This window comes from Anastrepha ludens, chromosome 2 (assembly GCF_028408465.1).
Source record: "Anastrepha ludens isolate Willacy chromosome 2, idAnaLude1.1, whole genome shotgun sequence".
NCBI lineage: Eukaryota > Metazoa > Arthropoda > Insecta > Diptera > Tephritidae > Anastrepha > Anastrepha ludens.
Genome location: NC_071498.1, coordinates 12,725,478 through 12,750,954, shown reverse-complemented (window position 1 = coordinate 12,750,954; position 25,477 = coordinate 12,725,478). Strand labels below are relative to the sequence as shown.

Genomic DNA, 25,477 nt, shown 5'->3' with positions numbered 1-25,477 from the left:
AATAATTGGTACAGTTCTCCTTTAACAACTGTCAAGGGGATGCCAATGACCGGGTAGAAGGTCCCTGAGGCCAATTCAATCCCCTTCCAGACAAGCTCATCAGCAATTTCATTTCCCTCCGTCTTTCTATGCTCTGGAAGCCGGATCAGAGAAATGTTACCTGTATACCCAGGAGTTTACTAATTTCGTTCTGCACCATGGCGTCGTCAGAGCCTTAATCGCGGCTTGACTATCGGAAAAAAATTTAATATCTCCCTGGCCCCCGCGTTTCTTAAGCATTTTGCATACCTGCAGGATCGCAAAGACTTCTGCTTGAAAAACACCAGCAGTGCTCGGCAGTTTAAAGGAGACAGATAAATTGGCTGATTTAGAGAAGACCCCTGCTCCGACTCCCGATTCCATCTTGGAACCGTCAGTGAAGACAGAGGCGCAAGCTTCGGTGTAGATTTTCCCCTCGATCTAATCCTGCCTATTTGAAAAATTGCCTTAGCACGACACTCCAACTCTAGTTTGCGGATAGAGAGATCTGTTCGAAGTTCGGAGAAATACGGTGTTTACTGCCCGAAAATGCTACTATGTCTCTTGAGAGATTATCTCCAGAGGCCAATCTCCTTTAACCCGATTGCACTTGAAGCTGCGATGTAAATGACGGAAAAGTCGATAGGAAGTAAGTGAAAAAGGACATTCAGAGCAGCAGTGGGGCAAGTTTTACATACTCCGGTGATGCCAATGCATGCAGTCTTTTGCACCCTCTCCAGTTTAGTGTTATTATAGCCCTTCCGAAGAGCTTCCCACCAAACTAAGCATCCATACGATAAAATTGGCAAAACCACTGCCATGTATCTACATCCACAGCACGACCTGTGGCTTGAGTCCCCATTTTTACCGAATATAGATTTGCAGGAGTAGAAGACTATACTGGCCTTCTTTACCCGATTTTCAATGTGTAGCATCCAATGGAGTTTGGAGTCAAGTATCACTCCAAGATACCTAACTTCCGATGAGAGCAGGAGAACGTGGTTGTTTAATTTGGGAAGTCGAAAGAGTGGAGGCTTATATTTTCTGGTAAATAGCACCAGCTCCGTTTTGTCAGAGTTGGATTGGAGGCCACAAGTGGCAGCCCAGCGATTGAGTACCGCCAGTGGTGACCTTTCCAAAATCTCAGCCATGACTGAGGGCAAGGGTTCCGATACCATCAGGACGAAGTCAATGGCGTATGCTACTGCCTTAACCCCACCCTTACTTAGCATTATCAGAACACCGTCAATAGCAACTAGCCAAAGTAGGGGCGAACGGACACTACCCTGCGACGTCCCCCTGTGAACGAATGTAGTCACTTTAGCCACTGTTGCGAACGCATTTACTTCCCTGCAGCCAAGCAGGGACGACATCCAGAGACAGATGGGTCTTTCCACCTCTAGTCTATCTAACGCAGTGATAATTGACTCCGTCTTGATGTTATTAAATGCACATTCTACATCTATGAAGACCGCCAAAGTGAATTGTTTGCCTTCCAGAGATTTTTCTACAGTCCTCACAACCTCGTGAAAGGTTGATTCCGTGGATTTCCCTTTCAGGTAAGCGTGCTGCACTGGAGCTGACAATTAAAACCCTTCCACATATTTTTTTTTATTGTCACCTCATTGGAAAAGCTCAAAACAAAGACTTCGCTTTGACTTCGAAAATTCATCTGAAACAATGAAATCCTAATGGTGATCTGAAAGGTGTTATTTCCTCTCTGTTAACTGCTCCCAAGTTAAGAAGGTGAAACTCAAATAATACATTAATAATAAATAATACATAAATGAAACCAGATAATGAGAAAATTCTCAAACTACAACATCACTTCTTCTTTTGCCAGCCCACAAAGAGGCCATCATATAGTTTCTGCTTGACTCAGTTGCGCCAAGTGAAGCATAATAGCGAACGCAGAATAGCGCAATACAAGCAAGGTTATGGCAAAGAGACACTAAACGATGCTACATAAATTCGAAAAATACTTGAATTGCTTCAATGCGCATATAAATCGGGCATTTATTTTACTCATTCGCCATGGCGACCTTCAGACCAGCAGTTGTTGTGGCTTTCGCAAATTACACAGCTTACGGGTTTCACCATCTGTTGGGCTCTACTGCAACCTCCCACTTTTTCCGGGTTTGTTAATTGATGTCAGTAAATATTTGTTTGATTTTCGAGGCGAATCATTGGCATTGACATTGGCGGAATTGCATTGCACCTTTGCTTCGGAGTTACGCTTCAAGGCGCGCATAGCTTGAATTACAGGTAGCATTGCTTCTGTTGCTGCTTTTCTCACTGCCGTTTAATCAAGCGTGACCAGCATTTCACTTAGCTGAAAAGATAAAATAAAAGAATGTTTTTATAAGCATAAATGTGGCGTAAAACTAAAACTTTTTTTTGTATGCTGGAAAGCAAGAATTTGAAGTGATTTACTCTTTCTTGTAGCTTATAGCAGATGAGTTTGTCAGTAAAATCGATAAATAAAAATTGATACTGAGAAGTATCAGGAAATGCATTATTTTCTACGGTTATGTTTTCTCGGCTTCTTCTTCTGCTTTCTCAAGTACCCAAAATACAAATAGTTCGGGGGTTGCACATGGCGCACTCGTCATCCTTGCTCCCATCCATACTTCCAAGCTCTTGTAGTAAATCTGGCAGCATACCAGGTTTCGGCTTCAATTTTTAACATTTAGTTAGATTTTTCCCACTAATGGATCTCTTTATTCGTGATAAGCTTTTTCCATTTATTTGTTAAGCTTCCAGTGGTATGCCATTGCCATCCAACGAACGATCGCTACCTTAATAAATTTCTTTCGTTTTGATGCTGCATTTTCGAAAAGCAGCGAAATCATTCACGCTTTACAAATTGACAACCATAATGGCATGATCCTCTCATCACATGAACGTACCAGCGAAGGTGAGTTTCTTGAAGTTTTGCACTAATTAAAGCGATTTTGGCGGTACGAAGAATAAAGTTTTCCAACAGTGTTAGCCACTGGCCCACCTCAGCATACGCATTTCTGCCAGGTACAATTTCTAATCGAATTTGCGGGGTATAGCCCAGTACTCGGAAGCGTATGTTATTGTTGGTTTAGTCACGATTTTGTAAATTTTACCTTTTAACTTTTGTGTTAGTTTCTTTCCATACAGGACACCAGAAGCTGTTCACCACCTTTGCCTTCCGCATTGAATTCGGTGTGTAATTTCTCACTCGAAAGTGCCATTTCCACTATCAGGCGAACACAAGCATTTGAAGCCATTCGCCATTCTGATAGTGCCGTTACTGATTGTTAGATCTGGCCACTCTCAGCTCGCTGCTGCAAAACTGAACTCTATAGCTACGGTTTTTGTGCGGCCTATGCGCAGCCCCTTAGAATCAGGAACGCGTACCCACTGGTTCAGCTTATCTTGATCATGTGCGAGAAGGGCTATATCGTCGGGTTGCCCATATTCGGCGGACCCATCTTACAACCCTGTATCTTTTGACAGAGACATCAGATCTCTTAATGACATACCGCGTTGGAAGCACAAGTCCAAGCAGACTTTTACCATGGAACAGTACTCGTACAAGGCACGCGAGCGCCCCCCAATTGCTGAAATTTACATTCAACAAAAAAAGTCAATTGTGAAAACTCAACGTGAGTATAAAAAATTAAATAATGTGAAAAGTGCGCCTTCTAAGAACACCATTAAACGTTTGAACTCTTGATGACGAAAAAGTCACTGTTTGGTGCGGCGTTAGTGCGATGGTCAAGCTGTTACCGTCAATCAGGAGCGTTATCGCGATATGATAACCACTTTTGTGATGCCAATTATTCGTCGAGAGCGTATGAGGCAGTTCTGGTTTCAACAAGACGGCGCTCCACCACACACAGCTAGCACCACAATCGATTTTTGGAAGAAATTGTTTCCTCGTCGTTTGATGTCGAAAAATTGCGATTTTGACTGGCCACCGCATTCGCCCGATTTAACGCCACCTGACTTATTCTTGTGGGGATATTTAAAATCAAAGGTTCAGATTAATAAGCCAAACACCATAGAAGAGCTCAAGAACAACATCCGTGGGGAAATAGCCGCTATCCCAGCCGAAATGTTAGCTAAAACTATGGAAAATGCTCCAAAACGGGCACAATACGCCGTACAGGCTCAAGGCGGCCATTTGAGAAATATAATATTTAAAATTGATGTCAACAAATCTACTTGAACCAAATAAAATGATTATTATCGTCAACACCAAAAAAATTGTGTTTTTCTTTGATTTAAAAAAAAAACACATGGGTCCGTCAAATATGGGCAACCCGTATAGAAAAATTTGCGCGTACACTGCATTTAGATTTTTGACTAAGCTCCTACTACCAGGAGAGAGTACCTAAGCGGGCTTCTAGGAAGCTGCTTAGCAGTGTGGTACCGTCTATCTTGCTACATGCGGTACCAGCCTGGGTCGAAGCTACAAACTGCAGCTCATACATGAAAGGCATTAAATCGGTATACCAGTTATGTGTCCTCTAGGTGTGCTGCGTATTCCGCACAGTAGCGGAGGATGTTGTATTAGTTCGCGCAGATATGCCGAAATAAAAAAACATCGAGCGGATCCAGCACAGCTGACTAACCAAAAGACTGAACGGGAGCGAAGCATCCGTACGTAGTAGAAGGAATGGAGAAATTCCATGAACGGACGATGGACCTATCGAGGAAATGGTTAAATCGAAAGCATAGACGGATAGATTTCTACCTGACCCAAGTATTTAGTGGACATGGATGCTTTAAACCTTATCTGCATAGATTTAAGCATGAAGACTAGTTGAAGATGCAGAGCATGTTTTCTTTGTCTGCTCTCGTTTTGAGCTGAAAGAGAAGACTTTAGCAATAGGGCTGGGAAACCAATAATCGTTAGTAATCTAGTAGATATCATGCTTGACTCAGGAGACCATTGGTGCGCTGTCAGTAACATGGCAAGAATAGGAATTACGAAAAAACTGTGCTACATCGCTAGCAAAACCATTAACAATTATATTCAATAAATCACTAGCTTCTGGTGAGTTTTTACATAATTGGAAAAAATCGTTTATCATACCGATACATAAGTCTGGAAGTAAGTCGCAAGTCCAAAATTATCGCCCTATCTGCAAAATCTCTTGCATACCTAAACTCTTTGAAAAGCTAGTTTATGATTTGATTTTCTTCCAAATTTCAAATCGCATATAGCCTAATCAGCACGGCTTTGTTAAGAGCAGATCTACTGTTACGAATTTAGGGTTATTTACTAATTATGTCTTAAGCCAATTTGAAACAGGCCAACAATGCGATGTCATATTTACCGATTTTTCGAAAGCGTTTGATCGAGTCAGCCATAGTATGCTACTTAAAAAGCTGGGTTCATTTCGTCTGCATCCTAGCTTACTCAAGTGGCTTGCATCTTATCTAACAGATAGAACTCAATTCGTTCGTATAAATAACATAAAATCTGATGCCATCAAAGTTACCTCAGGCGTACCTCAAGGTAGCCATCTTGGGCCACTATTGTTCTTAATGTTTGTTAATGACATTCCGGACGTTTTCGAGACATCACGTTGTCTGATGTATGCAGATGACCTGAAAATTTACAGTCGGGTGGAGAACGTAACTGACTGCATAAGACTTCAGGAAGACTTAGCCAGATTGAAAGCTTGGTGTGATGATAACTCCTTACCTCTTAATGCTGGTAAATGCCAGCACATGTCATTCAGTAGACGAAAAGTTACGATTGATTTCGGTTACAAGTTGGGCACTACCACCCTCACAAAAATTTACGAAAAGAAAGACTTGGGGGTCATATTTACATCGAAAATGTCGTTTTCCAAACATATAGACTTTATGATTGCCAAGTGTAGATCTATGCTTGGATTTGTAATAAGGAATTCAAGGGAGTTCCAGGATATCTCTATGCTGAAAAATTTGTATTTGTCTCTTGTGAGATCAAACCTCGAATATTGCAGCATCATTTGGGATCCATTTTATATGGGTTCATCTTTAAGAATTGAGAAGGTTCAAAAACGTTTCACTCGATTTGCTATTGATTCACTTCGTTGGCCTTGCATATAAAAGTAGATGTCTTTTGTTAGCATTGCCAACTTTAGAAATGCGGAGAAGAACTTCATCGGTAATGTTTATAAGAGACATAGTTACGAATCAAATCAAATGTCACTTCTTGCTGGAGCTAATACTCTTTAATTGTCCCACTCGTAACCTAAGACTCAGCAATATGTTCCATTTACCTTATCACAAGACCAATTTTAGTCGAAATGAACGGCTTGCACGTTGTATAAGACAGTCTAACCAATTAAGCAAACATTTGGATATATTCTCTAACTCACGAGAGACTTTCAAATCAAGACTTAATCTGGAGATACAGTTTTTGAATTGTGACCAATGTATCTCACAGTATTGCTTACCATATATTATATTTAAGCTTTAATATTAGTAATCTATTTAAGCTATACTTTAATTGATGAAATAAATAAATAAATAAATAGAAACTGCGTCGCGCTGAACAACAGCGCAGGTTTTCATGAAGAGGCAAAGGCAGCTCTCCCTCCTGTGAAGTATTACCTAACGGTTGTCCCACGGGAGGGAAACGAAGTTGGGGTGGGATTTTAGTGGGTGAGTCGACGGATAAGCCTCACACGTTTCGGCTCTCAATGCTTTTTGCCATTTCTCTTAAGGAAAAAATTAAAAAAAAAAACTTTTTACCCGATTCCGAATGGCATATATTTTTATGAAGAACTTTTTCATGGCAGAAATACACTTGCAGGCTTACCATTGTCTGCCGTGGAGCAACCGCTATTAGAAATTACTTTTCCATTTCATTCTGCTCACATGCACGTAGATTCGAAGCTGCTCACTTCCAAATGGTAGTCACGCGCCAACCCATTCCGCTACAGTGGCCCCCTTTTCATACCCTTTTAAAATGATGAAAACTCATTATAAAGTGGCCTTCAGACAATATGAGTAGATTGCACACAAAGTGAAAACATGTGAGGCTAAATTATATCTGCTGTACCACCGGTGGCTGAAGAAAGAAATCAAATTAAAGCAACATTCAAAAAACTCATTCCGTCCATTGACCACTTACACTTACATATTTCCAACCACAAGCGGCAATTCTCTCAATTTACCACCGATTTAATATTTTCTTTTCGTTTACTGTTATGACAACATGCGGACGGATCTCAAAAGAAACTCTTGCGTCGTTGCTCACCGTCTTTTTTGCTTCAACATTCACATTGCATTTATTTGTAAATGTGTGCAAATATTTGTTTGTACGCAGTAGCGTGAAAGTGATTGAACGTGATTGTAAGCACCTGAGTATGTACATACGTATGCGTTCGTGTTCATGTGCTCCCAGGCGCTCACCACATCGCTTCACACCTCATTCACTCGATTTTATAGCCATGAAATTTCGACGAACTTTTTGGTGGCGACCGCAAATTGCAACAATCGATTTTCGATTTTATCGTTGCGGTTTCAACGGCGACATTGGTACGCACAGCAGCGGAATTGCGCAGCATTGCCGCCACTAGTCACAAATCGTTGAAAGTTGTTGCAAATGGCGAGCGCAATCGAGCTGGCAACGCTACGTACGAAGCAGCCACATACTTTCGTATCTAAATACAGCTGTAGAGACAATAACACGCACGCAGGATATGCACGATGTGTGGGTAACGGCGATTACATATGCATACATGCATACATACAAATAAAATACACACACATACATGCGTGCATCCATATATTCGCAGTTGCTTTTCCGGTGCACAACACCGGACTATCAGCGGATAGATTGGCTTGATATTTACACGATGCTCTGCGGTGCGCTGGAGTGGCATTGGAACATCGGTCGTTATGGTGGTCGTCCTTGTTGTTGCGGCACCGCTGCTCCAGTCTGTTGGTTGGTTGGCCATCCGCTCCGTTGCCTGTATTACTCTTGGCATTTGTACACATTTTTACCACAAAATTGTTGCGTTGCTGCGAATAAAATTTACAATTTATGATAAATTCTGCAAATCGACCAAGGGCGAAAGTTAGCGCAGCGCACAGCCAACGTAGCGAGGGTGAATGGTGGATCGGACCGGACGAAGCAGCGCGTAAAATATATACATATATGTATGTGAATGGCTTATCACAACACAACGTCATATCTACACCTGGCAAAAGTTGTGCATAATTGGTAAGTAAAACACACACAAATACGCGCACATATGCAAATAAAGGCTTACATACATATATAGGTGCATATATACGGATTTTCTCACGCTTTCCGCTCCGCTGTGTAAATTACCCAAAACCACAATTGAAAATTCTCAAATTGGTGCAGTGCAACGGACAGTGTCCGGCCACTGCTAGCCAACGAGTTTCCACCTTCACAAACACACACACGTTTAAACGGATAACTGTTTCGTGTGCATGTGTATTTACGCAACTAAAAATTTTACATAAAAGTGCATAATTAGGTTGCAACTCGGCGGCCACTGGCAATGGCCGAACAACTTGGCGAAACATGATACTCCGCGGAGCAGCATATTTTATTGCAGGAAGCTACAAAAATGCATTCAAGTGAGGGTTGAACCGATGTGCAAAGATTGTGTGCGTGCAGCGGGAAGGCGGAAAATAAAATTATATTCTTGCTTAAATTTTAATGAAAATATTTACATTTTATTTTTAACAAATTGGACCTTTTCGTTACCAATACAGCTGCAACTGGTACTACAAAGCGTTGGCAAAATACAAAAAAGGAAACGAAGAACAGAAAAAAAACAGAAAAACTTTAAATGAATTTGAATTTCCCTCAGGTTCAATATTTTTAAATTCAATAAAAGTACCAAAAAATAATATTTTAAATAGTTTTCCCACTTCCCTTTGCATATCCACAAGGCCAGTTTAATGCGCTTAAGGCCAAGTTAAAATTTCTGCTTGAATTTCGCCGAAAATTTTCGCATTCATATGAAAACAAGTAAAGTAAATTGCGGCACCACCGAACTGGTGTACCTGGCGCATACTTTCGATGAACTATCTTTCATTATTATTTATAACAGTAATATGAAATATTAAACAAACACACAATGAACGCTAGCCACCAGCGCCTATTGAGTGAAACGTTATGCAACCTCCATACAAAAACCAAAAGCGAAATTTGTAAAGGGTAATCAATTTAGGGGTATTGGATTTTAAATTGAAATAGAACAACTTAGGGGTAATTCTGGACTCCAAACTTAGCTGGAAGTTAAACGCCGAAGAACGGGTAAGAAAAACAGAAATTGCTTTATATGCCTGTTAACGTATGCTAGGAAGAAGATGGGGTCTTCAACCCAAGCATATATTATGGCTGTATAAGGCTGTTCTACGACCTATTCTATCGTATGGTTCGGTAGTTTGGTGAAAAGCTCTAGGGAGAGAGTACAATTCCAAATTAATTTGGCAGAATACAAAGATCAGCCTGTGCAATAATGGTCGGTGCAATCAGATCATATCCTAGAGAGACTCTCAATGCACTGACACACGTTATACACTACATATAAAGAAGACGGCAATCATGAGTACATTTAGGTTAAATGAAGCGGGTCGCTGGAAAATGAAGCGGTCACGCTAGTCTATTATTGCGACAAGCTCAGTTAATCACGGTGAGAACTAACTGCATCGTCCCGATGGTTACTTTCAATAGGAATTTTGCCACACTCTTTCAATCTAAAGAAGAAGGGAATAAGGGATTCTCTCTAAACAACTTCGATACTACAGTCTATACAGATGGCAGGAAAATGGATTGTGGTGTTGGAGCTCGTATATATTCTCATAGACTTGGAATTGAAAAATTTGTGCATCTCCCTAATACCCGCAGTGTCTTCCTGGCGGAAGTACATGCAATTGGGGAAGATTTTAGGATATTAATCACGGATTTCCCTTTTAAGGGCAATATCGATATTCTTTCGGATAGCCAAGCTGCAATCCAGGCACTGGACGCGGCTATAACAACATCTAGAGTGGTGGAACAAAGTAGGAATAGCCTCATCGCCTTGAGTGAAAACCATAAAGTAACCTTAATCTGACTCCGGGCATCGGAACATTGAAGGTAACAAAAAAGCAGATGAACTGGCAAGATGGGGATCAGCCATGAATAACGCTCTTGCAGAATCGGTACTCACACAATTAGGTGCAGTCAAGAGTACAATTTCCCTAAAATACCTGCGAAGCGCGGATTGTAGATGGAAAGACCAGACGAAATACAAAATTAGCAGAACGTTATGATCAACCTACAGCCTCAAGCAATCGCCGACATTGGTAAAAATGAAACGACGGGACGCCTGTAGACTAACGGCAGTCATAACCGGCTTCTGGTCTATAGGACCGTCAAAGGAGCCGCCAAAATGGGCATCCCTCACAATACATACTGTCATAGTTGTAAACAACCGGAGAAAAAGGAAACAATCTTCCATTTCCTCTGTGAATGCCCTGCCCTATGGAAGGACAAAATGTTAACCCTGGGCAAACCGCTGTTCGAGAGTCTCGCGCAACTGTCCCGCTTAGACATCGACAGCCTAATAAGGTTCCTAAACCGCACAGACTGGACATATGTAGTTTTGCTGTAAATAACTGTTAAACAAGTTGGTAACGAGGAAGTGGGAAAAAATGTGGTGCGGAAGTGCTAGTTGGATTCTGGATGAATCACCACTCTAACCAACCAACCAAGAACAACGAGAGTTCAAATTGATTGCCCATTGTTTATTATTTTTGTGTAGAACCATTCATGGCATTTTTAAGATAATTTCTTTCAAGTGTTGGCCGCAACTGCGCCGTAATTGGACTATTCGAAAACAACAACTTTGAATGACTCGCGACTCGCTGGAGTACTTCGGACGGTATCTCGTGAATAACTTTAGTAATTTTAGCTCTACTGCCTCAGTCCAGGGTAGATTATCCACATAAAGTCTAAGGACTTTACATTCCTCGACAAATAAATGTAGAAAGGTGTGATATCACATCAAATTGGTGAAACTGATCAGAGACGAGAGATAGATTGCGCACCGAAACGACGACGCAATAAATCCATTGTTTCAGGGGCTGTATGGCAAGTAGCGGCGCTTTGTAAGAACCAAATATTGTAGTTCAAAATAAGATCTTATCATAAAATCGAGCAAGAAGTGCCATAAAATAGGCAAAATTTTTGAGATCGGCTCCGAATTGATTCATCCGGGTATTTGGCATCCATCGGTCGAGTATCATCCAATAATGAAAAATTATGCTCAACCAACTTGTCGATGGTTTGCCGAATAGTGCGTTCGGTAGGACGGTCATGTACACCAGAAGTTGGCCTGAGCGAGCGATGGTACTTTTCAATTTAAACGATTTATAAACGTTGTTGTGGAGCAAGTCTTTCCATGATGAAATGTGTATGAATACTGGAAAACAATAAGTATTTAGTTTGACAGTAGTTGTGAAAAATTGAGGGAATAAAATGTACGCTTGCGAATTTAACTTGCCGGGCGTTTATTTCGCAGTGTGTCCACTCCCTCCGCTGGCTAACGACTGATTTTTGAAATCGAACCAGTCATTAACGCAGCGGCAAATTCGGCGAAGGACACATACAAATTAGCGCTAATTCTATATATGCGCGTTTGTACATATGTACGCGAACAAGAAACAACGAAATAGAAACTCTGCATTGACCGTTACCTATTGTGCGGACATACTAGTTGGGTACAAACACGCATACACAGAATTAGCGGGAATCAAATACATAAAGTATATAGTACAACAAATAATTTTACAAGTAATCAGGGGTTCCCAATATTTTTACAACTAATCAGGGGTTCCCAACATTCCCGCCTCCGTGAATCAACCCGATTCACCATCATCAACGTCCAGAACTGCCAATTTGGAGACGGCACGGCGCTTTAATCCACTCGAAGTGCGTACGTCAGCTCGTCTGACCTCACCACCCGCGCCTGCATACAAGCGTTCCACCTTGCCTCGACACCAGTCCCGACGAGATATATTGGGGTCGCATATGAAGACGAGGTCATCTATCTGCAGAGCTTTTGTTCGTTGGCACCACTTAACCCGGCGTGTCAATGTCGGAAGGTATTCCGCTATCCATCGTTTCCAAAAATGGTCCCTTAGTTGTCGAGCAAGACGCCACTGTTGTCGAAGAAAGCATTTGGTTTCCAGAACTTCGCTGGCAATCGGAGTTCGCGGTGTGTTGGCTTCACCGAGAAGGAAGTCATTTGGAGTCAGCGGCTGCTCCTGGTTGACATAGATGGGCAAGTGCGTCAACGGCCGAGAATTCACAATATTTTCCGCCTCGATTAGGAAGCAGTTGAGCGTGTGCTCCCGTGGCGACGTTTCCTTCAAAGTGCATCGTAGTACTCTCTTGACGCACTGCACCAATCGTTCCCAAGCGCCCCCCTCTGCCGGTTTGAAAGGCGAGTTAAAGATCCACTCTACGCCCCTTTGCGACAGCTCACCCTCCAGGCGATTGCAATCGAAGACTTCACTGAAGCACTTTACTTCCATGTCAGCACCGACGAAGTTCTTCCCATTATCGGACCTCACACGTACGGGTACGCCGCGACGATTTATAAAGTTGCGCAATACGATTATACATGAGTCAGTGCTGAGGTCATGAGCCAACTCCAAATGCACAGCCCTGACTGTCAGGCACGTAAATAACGCCACCCATCTTTTTTCGTTGGCGCGGCGAACAGTTACTGTTATCGGTCCAAAGTAATCGAGGCCCGTATAGCTGAATGGCCTGACATAAGGAGTGAGTCTATCAATCGGAAGAGGGCCCATCAATGGCGATACGGCATGGATTTTTCTTAAGTGACAAATGGCGCAATTGGCGACTATACTGCGCAGCAAACTCCTGAGGCGTGGTACCCAATAAAGGCGACGTATCTCACAAATAGTGGCTTCTAGATTTTGATGATGCATTTTGACGTGGTAGTGCATGGCGACCAGATTTGAGAAACAACGCTTTGGCGGTAGTATGATAGGGCGTCTCGCGCTTATTGGGAGCCAGCTGGCAGCTTCTATGCGTCCTCGTACACGAAGAACACCATCTTCGTCTATATACGGCGAAAGTTGAATGAGCGAACTGGTGCGTGGCAGGTTGCGACCGCTTTCGATGTGCTGAAACTCTTCGGCGTATTCACCGCGTTGAACGAGGCGGCACAAACAAAGCTTAGCAGTCTCAACTTCTTTGGCAGTCAACCCATAGCCTCGGTCTGGCGGTTTACGGCGGCGGCAAACGTCAATGAATCGCGGGACCCATGCTGTCGTTCTCACCAGTTTACTGAATGTAGAGAATCGGTTATAGTCTAGAAACGTACAGCTTACGATTGCAAGGGCGAATTAAGGACGTAGTTCCTTGTCAGCTTCCTCATGATGATTGCATGTAGAGCTCTCTGTCGGCCAATACTGCTCTTCTCGTAACAAAAATGGTGGGCCGCAGGACCAACGGGCGGACGAGCTGAAGTCGACAAAGTTATTAGCTCGAGTAGCCTCATCAGCGACATTGTGCTCGGTAGGTAGCCATCTCCAATTTGCAGTAGTAGTTGTGGCTAATATCTCGGCGATCCGATGCTGCACAAATGGCTTATAGCGCCGATGTTCACTGCGAAGCCACTGGATCACTGTTTTGGAGTCACTCCAAATGACGCAGTCATCGATGTGCAAGGAGTGCTCCTCTCGTAGGCAATTCATCAAACGCGTACCCAATACAGCTGCCTGAAGCTCCAATCGAGGGACCGTCAATGACTTCATCGGCGCGCATTTAGTTTTTGCAGATATAAATGCGACTTCAACCTCACCGGCGGCATTAGTTGACCTCCAGTAGGCTACCGCGGCAAAGGCATCCTCGCTGGCGTCGACGAAAACATGGAGCTGCAAAACTTCAGGTTTCCCATTTCGATAATAGTATCGAGGGACGGTATATTCGGCGACCATTGACAGTTGTTTACGCCATCTTTCCCATGCGGTGTTTACGTTGTTTGGCAGTGGCTCGTCCCACCGGATGTCATTCTTCCACACTTCCCGCATGAGGATCTTAGCGCTCACTACAAAGTTGCTAAGAAAGCCCAGCGGGTCGAAGATCGACATGACCACACTGAAAAGTTCTCGCTTCGTCGGACGGCGCCCTCCGTCCAAAACGTTGGAATCTACGTTGTTGAATCTCAGTTTAAACCCAAAAGTGTCGGTTGATGCCTGCCAAAACAAACCGAGGACTCTGTCCACCAGTACTCTTTCTTTATTTGCTATTTGACGGATATTCCCGTCACCACTAAGTGCTTCTGTCACTCTTAATGAGTTTGACGCGAAATTACAAAGATCGAAACCGGCCATCTTATGTATTGCTCGAACTTGTTTCGTTATGTCAGCTGCTTCTTCCTCTGTGTCAAAGCTATCGACATAGTCATCGACATAATGGTAGTCCAGTATCGATTTCACGGCTCGGGTAGCACCCTTGACTTTGTTGCAATATTCCAACGCATTGATCGTGTTCACATAATTGGCGGCACAAGGCGAACATGCTACTCCAAAGGTCATTACGCGCATCTCATATACCTCGAGCTGTCTGGTAGTATCACCTTGGCGCCAAAGAAATCGTTGCGCACATCTGTCGTCACGTTGAACCAGCACCTGGTGAAACATCTCTTTAATGTCCCCAAACACGCCCGTTGCTCCTTCCCGAAAGTGGAATAGTATAGCAGGCAAAGACCGATACTCTTGCGGACCCTTCATAAGCTGTGAATTAAGGGACACACCGTCCACCTCAGCAGCTGCGTCGAACACCATGCGTAACTTGCCTGGCTTATTTGGATTCTTCACGGCAAAATGAGGCAGTTACCATGTTCTGTTGCAAGTTAAAGCGGTTTCTTCTGGCGACAGCTTTCGTGCGTAGTCCTTCATGACGTAAGAACTTATGATGCGGTTATATTCAGCGTCAAAATCTGTATCGCGCCTCATTTTTGCTTCAACACCCGCTAATCTTTTCAAAGCCATAGAATAGCTGGCAGGTAGCTGTATGTCGGAACGTTTCCAGAGCAGACCAGTCTGGTACCTTCCTTCAACTCGACAGTGGTCGAGTCCGATTAGCAGCTTTGGCTTGACTTGTGCGTATGGTTCAACTGCCAGCTTATTCAATTGGCTTTCATGGCAACGGAAATCGGCTTTATTCAGACTCTGAGAAGGGAGCTGCAAGTTTGAAACACCATAAACCCTTCGTAACTTATGTCTCTTTTGCATACCGGCACCACTCACGAGTAGATCTACCACCATAGCCGGCTCCTGAGCGGCACGTCCTCCGAACCACTGTAGGCTCAAGCGTTCAGTCCGGCCACGTAAGCCGAGCTCTTCAATTAGTGTGGTATCAATCATTGTTATTGACGAACCTTCATCTAAAAGTGCGTACGTCTCAACGCGCTGTTGGTTCCCATACAGCACGACCGGCAGAATCCGAAATAATAACTTGCTATTGTTATCTGTACTGCAACTAAGGACCGCTGCACCCGCATCACCTTGCTGTTCAATACGAGACGCTGGCTGCGTCCTCGTACCAATACCTGTATGCAGATCGGCAATGGAAGTACGTCGTTGGCGATCTCGAGGCCGCGGTGACTGGTTTGATGACCCATCGATAGTTTTCCCAATATCGTGCAACAATTTATGATGCCACCGTTTGCACCCGTCAGTTGAACATAGTTTGCGCCGTTGGCAATTGCGTGACCCATGTCCAACGTTGAGACAAGAAAAACAAAGGTGACGTCGTTTCACTTCCTCCCACCTTTCCGGCACTGTAAGTTGGCTAAACTGGGTACAATCGACTGGCTTATGTTGGCCCTGGCAAATAGGGCCGGCTGAATGACGTTGAGATTCGGCAGCGTGCAACACAACCCGACGCTTCGAATCTTTCGCTGCTTCTCCATCGTAAACCGTGCAGATGACATTGGCAAGTTGAGTGAGCCAATCGCTAAAATGCTGAACAGTTGCGTAAGGCTGTAAAGATGACGCAAAGACTGCCCATTCGATACCCTTGCTCATGGGTAACTTTCCAACGAGCTCATCGAGGAGTGTTGGATTCACTAAATACTGCTCTCCACCATGCTTTGCGCATCAGCGCGCTGGGCTTCGTTCGTTAACTCGTGTTCCCTTATTTTTTGGGCAACTTTCAGGCTGCGTTCGAGCGCGGCGATGCGTTTTTGCATAGCCTGAAACATCACTTCTTGGCGAGCGGCAGATGAAGCACGAGTGGTGACTCCCTCGGCAACGGGAGAACTTGGCAAATCCACTACACCGACGGCAGTGCCAGCATCCGACACCCTTTGCTGGTCGGCTACTGAGGCAGGTGTAGTGGCCTTTGAAACTGGTGTCGCCATGGTTTCCTAGGTCCTGGCTGGAACAAATGGCGAACAAATGTACTTTCGAACGGCTGCGAAATAAAGTTTTTGTGAAAAATTGAGGGAATAAAATGTACGCTTGCGAATTTAACTTGCCGGGCGTTTATTTCGCAGTGTGTCCACTCCCTCCGCTGGCTAACGACTGATTTTTGAAATCGAACCAGTCATTAACGCAGCGGCAAATTCGGCGAAGGACACATACAAATTAGCGCTAATTCTATATATGCGCGTTTGTACATATGTACGCGAACAAGAAACAACGAAATAGAAACTCTGCATTGACCGTTACCTATTGTGCGGACATACTAGTTGTGTACAAACACGCATACACAGAATTAGCGTTAATCAAATACATAAAGTATATAGTACAACAAATAATTTTACAAGTAATCAGGGGTTCCCAATATTTTTACAACTAATCAGGGGTTCCCTCGGTAGGCAATGGCAAACCTCCGAGTGTATTCCTGCCATGAAAAAGCTCCTCATAAAAATATTTGCCGTTCGGAGTCGGCTTGAAACTGTAGGTCCCTCCATTTGTGGAACAACATCAAAACGCACACCACAAATAGGAGGAGGAGCTCGGCCAAACACCTAACAGAAGTGTACGCGCCAATTATTTATTTATTTTTTATTTAATCAGGGGTTCCCAACAGTAGTCATGCGTGATCTATTAAAGAACCCTATTGGAAAAAGTACCTCCAATCCGATCATCCTTTGTAAACAAAGTAGGTAGGTAGGTAGAAGACGCTCTCTTGAGTGCCTAAGGTATCATATTGCCCAAATTCTATTTGTAGCATTACATTTCAGACTATCAACCCATTTCGTGTTGTATGAAGTGACAGTGCTGCTTTTACCACACACTTTGATGGTTGAGAAGGGGATACCTGCAGTCTTCAAGCCCGGAAGAAGGCGAGTTGTAGTGACAGCTCTCGCTAATTTGTCTGCCTTACAGCTCCCTTGTATGTCACTATGCTTTGGTACCCTTATCAAATGAATGCGGAAATCCTCTGTCATATCGTTAAGAGATGTTGGACATTTGCTAGCAACGATGGAATTAGTTACAACGCCACCAAGAGATTTAATCACCATTGGCTTTTAGAATAAATATGGACTTCTCTAAATCAAACCAAGCGTCTAAATAAAACTAAACTTTTTTATTGCATTCTGTTTGCGTAGCAGCGTATGTATACCAAATGGTGGGCCGACTCAAGCTCATTTCAGTAACGCAAAATTCCGAAAAGCATCGGAAGAGTATCACCAGATAAATTCACCACCCTTTCAATCTGGTCTGATCTCGAAATCCGTTGCCTAGTTTCAATGAAATACCGCACGATTTTGCCCAATATTTTTGTTTTCATTTTGTCTTTTGGGACGTACGCGTTTTTTGGTACAGCAAAAATAGTATTGCTTGCTAACTTTCTTTTGTCTTGTCTTGTTTTTTTTGTGTAAGTCAAATCTATTAAATAATGAACTCAGTATTATGCTTAATATTATATTACAATATAATATAAAAATTGAAATTTGAACGGATGCTCAAGGAGGAAAGGAGAAAAGTATCAGAGAAAGAGATAGGAAAGAATAGAGACAGAGATAGAGATAGAAATAGAGATAGAGGTAGAGATAGAGATAGAGATAGAGATAGAGATAGAGATAGAGATAGAGATAGAGATAGAGATAGAGATAGAGATAGAGATAGAGATAGAGATAGAGATAGAGATAGAGATAGAGATAGAGATAGAGATAGAGATTGAGATAGAGATAGAGATAGAGATAGAGATAGAGATAGAGATAGAGATAGAGATAGAGATAGAGATAGAGATAGAGATAGAGATAGAGATAGAGATAGAGATAGAGATAGAGATAGAGATAGAGATAGAGATAGAGATAGAGATAGAGATAGAGATAGAGATAGAGATAGAGAGAGATAGAAGTAGTTGGTCCTGTAAAAATTTTCCAGATTCTTTGGTAAATCTGTAAATATCCTCCAGTTTTAGAGAACGAATATTACTAATTTTCATGACATCGGAACCCAAAACTCGTAGCCGTGCTCTAGCAAAGGCAGGACACGCACATAGGAAGTGCTCAGTGATATCTGCCTCCTCCAAGCATGACAGGCACATTGGATCCTCAATGATTCCAATGGTGGTCATATACTAACTCCATGGGTTGTGTCATGCAATGATACCGACCATCAACCCAACGTTTTCCTTCGTTAGTTCGATAGTTTTCTGTTCGGACTTGCCACAAAACACTTTGGAGCTCTGCAGTGTTCTAGACCGGACCATCGCTCTTTATGTAGATTGCCTACATAATCGCTGATCAAGTTCATGATTCCTGCGGAGATGATTCCGATTATTGGCTCTGGCCCATGTTGGGGAAGATCCACGGTTGGCCGATTTATCGGTAATTTCGTTTCCTTGAACACAGGAGTGTTCCGGGATCCATATAAGTACAAGCCTGTGTTGTCTTGCGACACAATTAAACTTCCTCTTACATTCATGAACAACCTTCTGTTTGGAAAACAGCTGCCATTTCCCCCATAGCATAGTGATACCTATTACTATCGTTTAAGTACCATCCGGCTTCAGACCCTATTTCATTTTTGGACCCATCGGTAAAGGAAATATCCGTCAAACCTCCCTGCATGCATTCTGGACTGCTCCATTGCTGACATCAAATTTCCTTCCAAATGAAACTGTGGGTATCAGGTCGTCTTTGGGCGCCAAAAACAGTGAATACTGCTCAGATGGCAACTTCAAGTGATGATTGGTCTGATAAGTGCTGTGTATATCCATAGGACCACAGCAGGTTTCAGACCCCAGGTTTTGCCAAAGGCTCTACGGCATTGCTCAAAAATCTTCAATGCACGATTCACCTTCAGTGAAACGTGTATCTCCCAAGTCAGCTTCTTATCCAAGATTACTCCTCGATATTTGACTTTATTGGAAAGAGCAGGTGTCATAATATACCTTTCAGTGTTGGAAGACTAACTTCATCCAATTTACGTTTTCTCGTAAACAATACTATGGTTGTTTTGTTCGGATTAACGTAAAGACCTTTTCTCATGCATCAGTCATCGATTTTGTCAAGAATGCTCTGCACTTTCGTGCAATATAAACTTAGATAACAAATAGAAACTCTAAATTCAGACCAATAAATTAAGGAAATGGCACTCTCGAGATCTGCCTCTTACATTTCTTCGTTATTGATTTATTTATTAATGCATAAAGTTGAATTCTATACCTAACTCAATCCCATTTTCTATAAGTCTACCACTTTTTCTCGCCTTAAGCAACTTCGAGCTCTAGTGCATCGAACCTCTTGTTTCGTGTTGCACTTCTTGAGCTGCGTCTAAGCAATTCTAGTCTAAATTTAGTTGTCGGCGAAGTCTTTCAATGGATTTACGGCAGTTCAAAAGCTGTTTCATCAACTTAGAGGCCAGTGCTTGAAAAATTTGCGCCTTACAATATTTGTTAAGACAGAGTTCTAAGAGCAGGGCATACTTAGACCCAGAAGTTATGAAATTGTATTGCAACCTTCCTTTATGAACTGCATAGATTTCACATAGCAAATAATTTCGCAATAACTAAAATCGCTCTGCGCAACAAAGGAGTTCTATACTATAACTACAATTTGAAAAATCAGGACAAAAGCACAATAATTTTAAGATTTACTTTCACCTTTCTTTATTCACCGCTCTTGCCTCTCAATGCACGTCAATTAAATTAATGCCGATGCAGTCTTAAATCTCATGACTAAATGACAACATCCACTCCTTACGCCACAAAGCAAACAATGACATAAAGCCATGCGATTGCTGCTAGCAGACTCTTAGCTAAATTGCAGTTTAAGTCAATGCAACAGAAAAAATAAAAATTTGCAGAGAAAGCAGTTGCCTGATTGTCAAAGCATAGAAAGCAAAGCAGTAGAAAAACCAACGGAGCAAAGCGAATGCTACGGCCACAGCCACAACCACAGTCACAGGTACAGCCACAGTCACAGCTTCGTATAAAGCCAAGCCACTGACGCTTAAGTCGAAGACGAAGTCGGAGCTGGGGATGATATTCGTTGGAGTACTATTTGCCACTTTGATGTGCATTAAAGTCCGCATTAATGTGATGCGACGTGATATGATGCGATGGGTTGTGTGGGGTCGATGTGACGAGTGCCGATGTGACGTTTTAATGTGGTGCACCGCATTCGAGTGTTGTGCAAATAAAGCGATTGCACTAAAAATTGCTGCAGACAAGTGTGCATGTGTGTGTGTGTGCGTGCGATGTAAGGGCACAAACGCGCACAAATATTTGCTCAATCCCATATAAATACACGTACATATTCAATATGTGTATGTGTGTGTGTTGGTGTGTGTTTAATTTATCAGTGCATTAGTACAACGCTTTTCTAATTTTACTTTATACTCACATAAATAAATTTTATTTTTGTTTACTTTGAAAGCATCGTAATAGCTTGAAAAAACATTTGCGGTTGTTGGTCGAAGTGATTTTCGATGGCTTTTTGAGCTCAGCTCTTGATGTTGTTGACCAAAAGCACTCGTTCGAATGAATGCATATAAAGATTTGGTGAACAAATATTAAACGATTGAATCGGAGCTGGTTTTTTTCTCTGAAATAAATTGCCATTAAAATTTTGTCTTCAAGCATTTTCTTAGTAGTGATTACAAAAGGCGAGGAAAGGGTAATCCCAAAGGACAAAACTAATTGCAGAATACTATTTTATTGCAGTAATTCAGAGAGAATTTAAAGTTAATTGAAGTAGTTTTTTGGTTTAATAAAACTGTATGCCACTGGAAACAATAATTTGGGTTTAAAAGCGGTTGATCACAAAGCGGTTGCTTAGAAAAATGGTATTTCTTTCGTTGAAACTCAGATCGCTGATTTTGAATAATATGTGTAGAGATTTTTTACTTTATGTTCTCTCTTTTACTGCTTTAGTGTTAACAAAAACCTTATCTCTGTTTTAAATTAACATTATAAGTAGAATCAAATAAAAAATTGTCAACCGAACCACACTATATACGCAAGCAAGACAGCAAGATCTTGGCCTCAGACGCATTAAATTGCATGCGATTTGAGATGAAGCGGCCGCCGTAGCTGTATGAGTTTGTAGGTGACTGTCCTGTGATGGGTACGGACTTGAAGCTGACTATAAACATCAAATCATGTAGATTTTGTTTCTCTTGACGAGTGAATGAGGATTTAAGCACTTGCGTACATTTATAATATGAAACAGCTTCTTATAAAAACCAACTGCCCGGAGGTGGCACTAAACAGTAGGACTTGCCATTTGTTGAACAACAGCAAGACGCATAACACTTTTGTTATTAATTCATAACACTCTTCATATAAAATTAAAAAAATTAAGGAAATAATGTAAGTTTTAGGAAAAGGAAGAAGTCACAGCGGGCTAAATCCGGTGAATGCGGTGGTTGTTCGATGATATTTTTCGAGTTTTTGGTCAAAAAAGTATTCACAATATGGAGCAAGATCCATGAGTTTTCTTTCACATTCTCTCTCAAACGTCGCGTAATTTTCAATTAATATTCTTTACTTACCGCAGAACCATTTGAAACAAATTCCGAGTACACAACCCTATAATAATCAAAGAATACGAGTAGCATGACTTTCACTTTTGACACTTTTTGGGTTTCGGCTCATGTGGATAGCACCATTCAACCACCTTTTGACTGGTTTGCATGTCAAACTCATTTACTCACGTCTCATCACCTGTTATGATGCGCTGGATAAACGTTGGGTCCGAATTCACTTGCTCAAGCTTGTTTTCAGCCATCTTCTTCCGTTGAATTTTTTGAAAGAAATCCAACATTGTTGGAATGAGTCGAGCAGCCACGCATCTTATACCCAATTGATGGTGTAAAATGTTGCGAATTGTTGTTGCGTGAGACACGATAACGTCACGAGTTACCTCCCTGAACTTAAATTACACTGTGCGACAGTGAAATTATACTTTTATGGAGACCTAGTACAACTTGTAGGTTTTGAAAAACTAAGAAAAATGGTATAGGAGAAATTTCCAATACACCCCCAAAATCTCATTTTATGGCCATAAAACCGTTTTTCAGTAGGTTGATGTGAAGAATCACTCCTAACTTCGCCAATTTCTATCCGATTTCGAATTTGTTTTTTTAATTCGACAGAACAAAAACAAACCTTTTTGACAGTATCTTGACAATTTTTCTGAAATGACAACTGACGAGACTGTAGACGGAAGTATTTGGAATTTTTTTATTTTTTCTCTATTTTTTCAACTTTGCCATAATTTTTACGATATTATCCGTTAGTGAGGATTTTTTTAGTACACCACTGTTATAGTAAATTTAATTTTGCGTCCAATGAGCTATATTTGACTGTAATTGAATTAAAATTAATGGAGTTGTGTGAGTTTTAAGATTTTAGTTTTTTTTTTTAATAATTTGGTATGTAGGTATAACTTACGCTAAATGGGAATAAGGACGTGTTTTGATGCGTTATTATAGATACGTAATATTTATTGGAGTATATATGTATACATAAGAGTACACTGTACTGCATACAACAGAACTGGTTAGAACTTACGAAAATATCTGACATATTATAGCACTTTTTTTTTAATAGAAATATGAAAAAGCTCCCAAGTGTACCAAAGTTCACACTGTACATTGATTAACAAAAGAAGTTTGTTATTATAATTTAACCTTATTAAAACGTCAAAGTTTTATTGTTTGTTTCATTGAAATTCAAGAGATATAAATCAAAACGTTGCCAGAAAAGTCGAATTTCTCAATATTCTCCGATGATGTGGCATCATCAGCCTTATCATAAACCAGATGATTGTTATTTTTATAAAACGGACGTAAACGGTCATCATTATAAAGCTCGAAAGCACATAAAGTATGCTAATGTTGCAACTGTTAAGAACCCCGTAGTCTTGGACGATATGATTGACTCAACTGCAGGTCATGAACTGAAGGAAGTTCAACTCATTGCTGATGATGATCAAACTGATAACAATAAACCTGATGATGAAGAGTACTTTCCGTCTGGTTCTAAGTCTTCAGAACGACACATTGTATCAAATTCAGATTTTCAGGATCTTTCTCGTGATTTACTTCTATCGGGAAGACAATCTGAAACGCTCGCTTCTCGATTTAAACAATGGAATTTAGTTGAACACGACTTCAGATGAATGATGATGATCGAATTTTTTACAGAGAAGTATTCAAAACTGATGAAGAGAATGACAAATGTACCGTACCATACTAAACTCCAAAGGGCCGTTTCCAATGCATTTTTAAGTTTGGAACCAGTTCCGTTGTGTACTGCACCGTACCATACCGTACAGTGCTGCACTGCACAATACTCCAATAAATATTATGTGTTTATAATGACACTTGTTATCATTTTCATGCTTCGAAGCCTACATACCAAATTAGTAAAAAAAAAACTAAAATCTTAAAACTCACACAACTCCATTAATTTTAATTCAATTACAGTCAAACATAGCTCATTGGACGCAAAATTAAATTTACTATAACAGTGGTGTACTAAAAAAAATCCTCACTAACGGATAATATCGTAAAAATTATGGCAAAGTTGAAAAATAGAGAAAAAATAAAAAAATTCCAAATACTTCCGTCTACAGTCTCGTCAGTTGTCATTTCAGAAAAATTGTCAAGATACTGTCAAAAAGGTTTGTTTTTGTTCTGTCGAATTAAAAAAACAAATTCGAAATCGGATAGAAATTGGCGAAGTTAGGAGTGATTCTTCACATCAACCTACTGAAAAACGGTTTTATGGCCATAAAATGAGATTTTGGGGGTGTATTGGAAATTTCTGCTATACCATTTTTTTTAGTTTTTCTATGCCCACAAGTTGTGCTAGGTCTCCATAAAAGTATATTTAATTTTTTTTTTTTTTGTCACACCGTGTTATGATTTTTCAGCACCATTTCCTTGACTTCGTCGACGTTTTCATGAGTTGAAGACGTTGATGGGCGAACAGATCGGCGCAAATCTTTCACGACTTCTCTGCCCTCTGCAAAAGCCTTATACCACTTGTAACACAAAATTTAAGACAAATTCTTTGTTCGATATTTAGATCCATCGTAAAAATCGCACACCTGCCATGGTAAACTTACGCCAGGATAGAGCAGGCCAATGGCTCGAAAGGTGCGAGAACGTCTTCTCTTTCTCTCCCTCATCTAGACAGCTTCTGTAGAAGCCATGCGCTTACACACCTATTCTTTAGGTGTGCCCTACCTATTAGGTAGTGCTCCGTGATATCAGAAATCAGTGTGCTCAGACTATGCCCATCTCGTCTTAGCAGAGATTCACTGCGTTTAGCATTGAGAATCTGTCATGATTGTCGACCGATTCTGCATGCAGTTTCATTAAACTCTTTTATTGGTTCTTCTTACAATTTCCTCACAGATAAGCAGCTTAAATGTTTGCAAGGGTATCAATGTCTACTTACTCATCCATCAATTTAGTGCCGAGTTTCGCTAACTCATCGGCTCTGCAGTTACCCTCAGTTTCACAATAGCCAGAGAACCTAATTACCTTTAGATGAAATGACTCAGCCATCTCGTTAAGAGATGTATGGCATTCCATAGCTACCTTGGAGGTTTTCGACTACTTTTATCGCCGCCTGGCTATCTGTGAAAATGCAGACATCATCTCCAGGTATCGGATCACACTGTACTAGTGTCACTGCTTTTATTATCAGTTCAGCCTGAAAGACACTACAGTAATCGCGAAGCAGAAAACTGAAGGTGATCTCCTGATATTAGGAATATACACCTCCGCCCACATTGCTTTTGAGCTTTGAGCCATCTGTGTATACAGAAATGGACTCGCACTGTCTTACATCGTCTCGTTCCCACTATTTCCTCGAGGATAGGAGGGTCATGAACGTTGTAATGGAAAGGGCAGGCGAGAGTGCATAGTCCATCTGTCCGGGAAGCTCCAAAATACCAGCCAGGATTTTACCGTGGACGTAGACCGTGTTTGACCACTT

The 25,477-nt window shown here is 41.5% G+C and overlaps 2 protein-coding genes across 2 annotated transcripts; both read right to left on the bottom strand.

Moving 5' to 3' along the window:
* Nucleotides 1-11,883: 11,883 nt before the first annotated feature.
* LOC128854710 (uncharacterized) lies at nt 11,884-12,981 on the bottom strand. Its single transcript, XM_054089015.1, has one exon. It carries the CDS (start codon nt 12,979-12,981, stop codon nt 11,884-11,886), a length of 1,098 nt encoding a protein of 365 aa, XP_053944990.1.
* A 420-nt stretch (nt 12,982-13,401) lies between these two features.
* On the bottom strand, nt 13,402-14,844 carry LOC128871994 (uncharacterized). The gene has a single exon (XM_054114237.1). It carries the CDS (start codon nt 14,842-14,844, stop codon nt 13,402-13,404), a length of 1,443 nt encoding a protein of 480 aa, XP_053970212.1.
* Nucleotides 14,845-25,477: the final 10,633 nt, after the last annotated feature.

Coding starts and splice junctions, on each gene's coding strand:
- LOC128871994 (XM_054114237.1), bottom strand. CDS start 14,844: ATGGTGTTCGACGCAGCTGCTGAGGTGGACGGTGTGTCCCTTAATTCA.
- LOC128854710 (XM_054089015.1), bottom strand. CDS start 12,981: ATGCATCATCAAAATCTAGAAGCCACTATTTGTGAGATACGTCGCCTT.